Source organism: Trichoplax adhaerens, genomic scaffold (genome assembly GCF_000150275.1).
Source record: "Trichoplax adhaerens TRIADscaffold_30 genomic scaffold, whole genome shotgun sequence".
NCBI lineage: Eukaryota > Metazoa > Placozoa > Uniplacotomia > Trichoplacea > Trichoplacidae > Trichoplax > Trichoplax adhaerens.
Genome location: NW_002060970.1, coordinates 26,008 through 28,934, shown reverse-complemented (window position 1 = coordinate 28,934; position 2,927 = coordinate 26,008). Strand labels below are relative to the sequence as shown.

General features: G+C 30.9%; 1 protein-coding gene across 1 annotated transcript; it reads right to left on the bottom strand.

Annotated features, from left to right (window-relative positions):
• Positions 1–676: 676 nt before the first annotated feature.
• On the bottom strand, positions 677–2,558 carry TRIADDRAFT_61845 (uncharacterized protein; the record flags this gene model as incomplete). The annotated part of the gene is made up of 5 exons (XM_002117779.1): positions 677–693; positions 743–802; positions 1,608–2,021; positions 2,284–2,302; positions 2,505–2,558. 5 exons carry the CDS (start codon positions 2,556–2,558, stop codon positions 677–679), a joined length of 564 nt encoding a protein of 187 aa, XP_002117815.1.
• Between the last annotated feature and the right edge of the window lie 369 nt (positions 2,559–2,927).

Genomic DNA, 2,927 nt, shown 5'->3' with positions numbered 1-2,927 from the left:
GTAACAATCAAAATGGTAGTGTAGAAAACTCTATAAAGATTTTATGTTTATTCCATTTCATCAGAGTATTACATCAAATCAAAATTGAAAGGTCTAGTGGCCACCCTTAGCGATATAATGAATACTATTTAAAAAATCAGTACTCTGCAGAAATTACTACCTTAGAGCTATTCATTTTACATGGAGAAATCTTAAGGTAAAATGTACTGTAAGATTGTTATACTGACCTATTGAAATGAACCCATAATGACAGTCATCTAACAGTAGTATAAATACCCCCGTGCTGCTTGTTTAAAGGGACGGTGGGTGGGATTACGATGAAAGATGAGAGAAGAAAATGATTGATACTGCAACTCTGCAATTAATTTTTAATTTGTAGACTAATAGAACCATAGAAACTGCCTATGAAACTTTTGAGATCCTAATTAAAGCCTAAGATAGCTTAAAATGTTGTAAAAATTTATACTCTGTTATACTATTTAATATTTACCATTTGAATACTAAATTAAACTGAAAATGAAAAATCAATATACGGAAAAAATTTTCAATATCGTACGACATTTTGTCCACAATAGACCTCTTAATTCTTGCTGAGAATGTTTTAAGCACTATATTTAGCCGCAATAAGGTAAAATCTACGATATTTACCAAGACTCAGCTTTTAATACCATTGCTGTCAAACGAAGTTTCTACCTAGTTAAGCCATCAAAGTACATATGAAAAGTATTGAGCAGTTACATACCTGCAGTCGACGACATTGGATATCCAACCGTTGACGAAGCCACAATATCTTTCACCGAATCTTAAAATAATAACGCATACAATATATTCACTTACTCCGTCAGCATACTACAGATATTGAATAAATAGCATAATTATATATTCTTAGGATATCTTATACACATTTTTTTTGACTATCCTAAACTTGGTAAATTATAGCAATTTGGTATTCAAATATTTTATTACTATAAAACATTAGATAATATAATTCTCAGAAACCGAAATGAAATATTTTCTTGCGAAATATGTAATGTACAAACTCCTTCATTCGAGGATTAGAACACGTAAAACATACCCTCATTTCTCTACTGTTATACATGTACAATTGTGGCTAGAATGATATTGCGGTAATGAAATACAACAGTATAAGTTGACGGCAACTTTTGAAATCAGACAATTTGCAAATTGCGAACTACCTTATTTATGAACTCCTTAAATTGATGATTACAACATATGAAATAAATCCGATTTCTCTACTATTATACTAGTAAAATTAAGACTAGAAGGAAATGGCAGTAGTGAAACAATAAATCAGGGTAAAAATTTCTTTGCAAAATATGGAATGTACAAACTCCTTCATTTAAGAAACATATTCTGTGCAGTAAACCTCATTTTATACTTTTGCGCAAGTAAAATTAGAGTTAGAATGATGTTGCAGTAATGAAATAATATATCGGCGATTAATTTGCGTTAATACAGACCATATCACCTACCTTGATATGCAATGAAAATTTGATATAATATAGTACTCAAATTGCATTGGATCACAATGAAATGATGATACAATTTTAGTACTTTCTTCATTGCATTTAATTACACTAACTTACTTTTTTCACAGATAGCATAATAAGTGTCGTCACAACTCCGATCATACCATTGGTAAGGCGGCGAATTGCGTAAAACTACGCAACGTTGAGAGGCTTTTCCGGGGTTAGAAAGCCCCCAGTTTTGATAGCCAGTAGCAATGACGGAACGATTGCTTTGCACCCATACATGATCATTGATGCTATCATTACCAACCAAGTCTATCAATCCTAACCAGTAGACATTCGATGAGTCTGGAACAGAACTTGCAACAAACGATTCCTTTTCCACACTATCAATTTCCATCAAACTACTTTTGATGTTTTGGCAATACTTTAACGCATTCTCATAGTTCATTTTGGAGGAAAATGAAATACATTTATCTCTGAATTGTAGCCAACCTGGATCACAAGTACCATTAACCGCATCAGAAGCGACTAAATATTACAGCATTGAAACCATTAGATCAAAATAGATTAAAGTGAGAACATGATATTGAAGTTACACAACGAAACCCTAACATTAATTTGTGTGTAAATTTCGAATCCTGGAAATTAAGTTAGCATTTTTAAGTTCTATGACATTAATTCAAATAATTATTCCACTTATTCTAAGTGGAATGATTAAATCAGAAATACCATGACAAAATAAGTCATGTCAGAATAATTTTCTTATTCACTGCTAATTACAAAATAGTACCTAAACGGCCATGAAAAACCTAATTGAGAAGAGACAGAAATGCAGATATAATTTAATCAAAATAAGATACTTTGGTTTCGTTTCGAAGCAGCGCTACTAATATTAATCCTTCAAGTACTTTCAATCATATCCATATTTACCAAGTATGCATTAAAGTTTAAAACTTTATTAAAAGTCTAGGCATATAGATAGTACTAATTGCAATTTTACTTGAAACTTACCATTGGTGCCCAAATGAAGAGTAAGAACTTAACTGTTGCATGTACAAGAGCCATAACTGATTTGCAGGTGATAGTTTGTGAAGTTAGCAAATTGTTTCAGCGAGATTTTTTTTTAATTTATTTTTCGCCTAACATAATTTATATTAAAATATTAGCTTTGCACAGGATTTAAAATTTTATTGGTGTTTTCGTAGAAATTATTTCTTATCCGTTTACAGAAGATATAGCTACTGAGGAAATTTTTAATGTGCATTATTTAATTTTCATGAATTACCTTTGAGAAATAGCTATCTGAAAGATATGAAACTTTAATGAGATAATCTAATCACCCTGATAGATATATAGATAGGTAGCTTACAGCTTTTCTAAAAGTTAACAATGGTGCAAACATCTTCAATTTTACTTTGCTAAACGGTAAAAAAG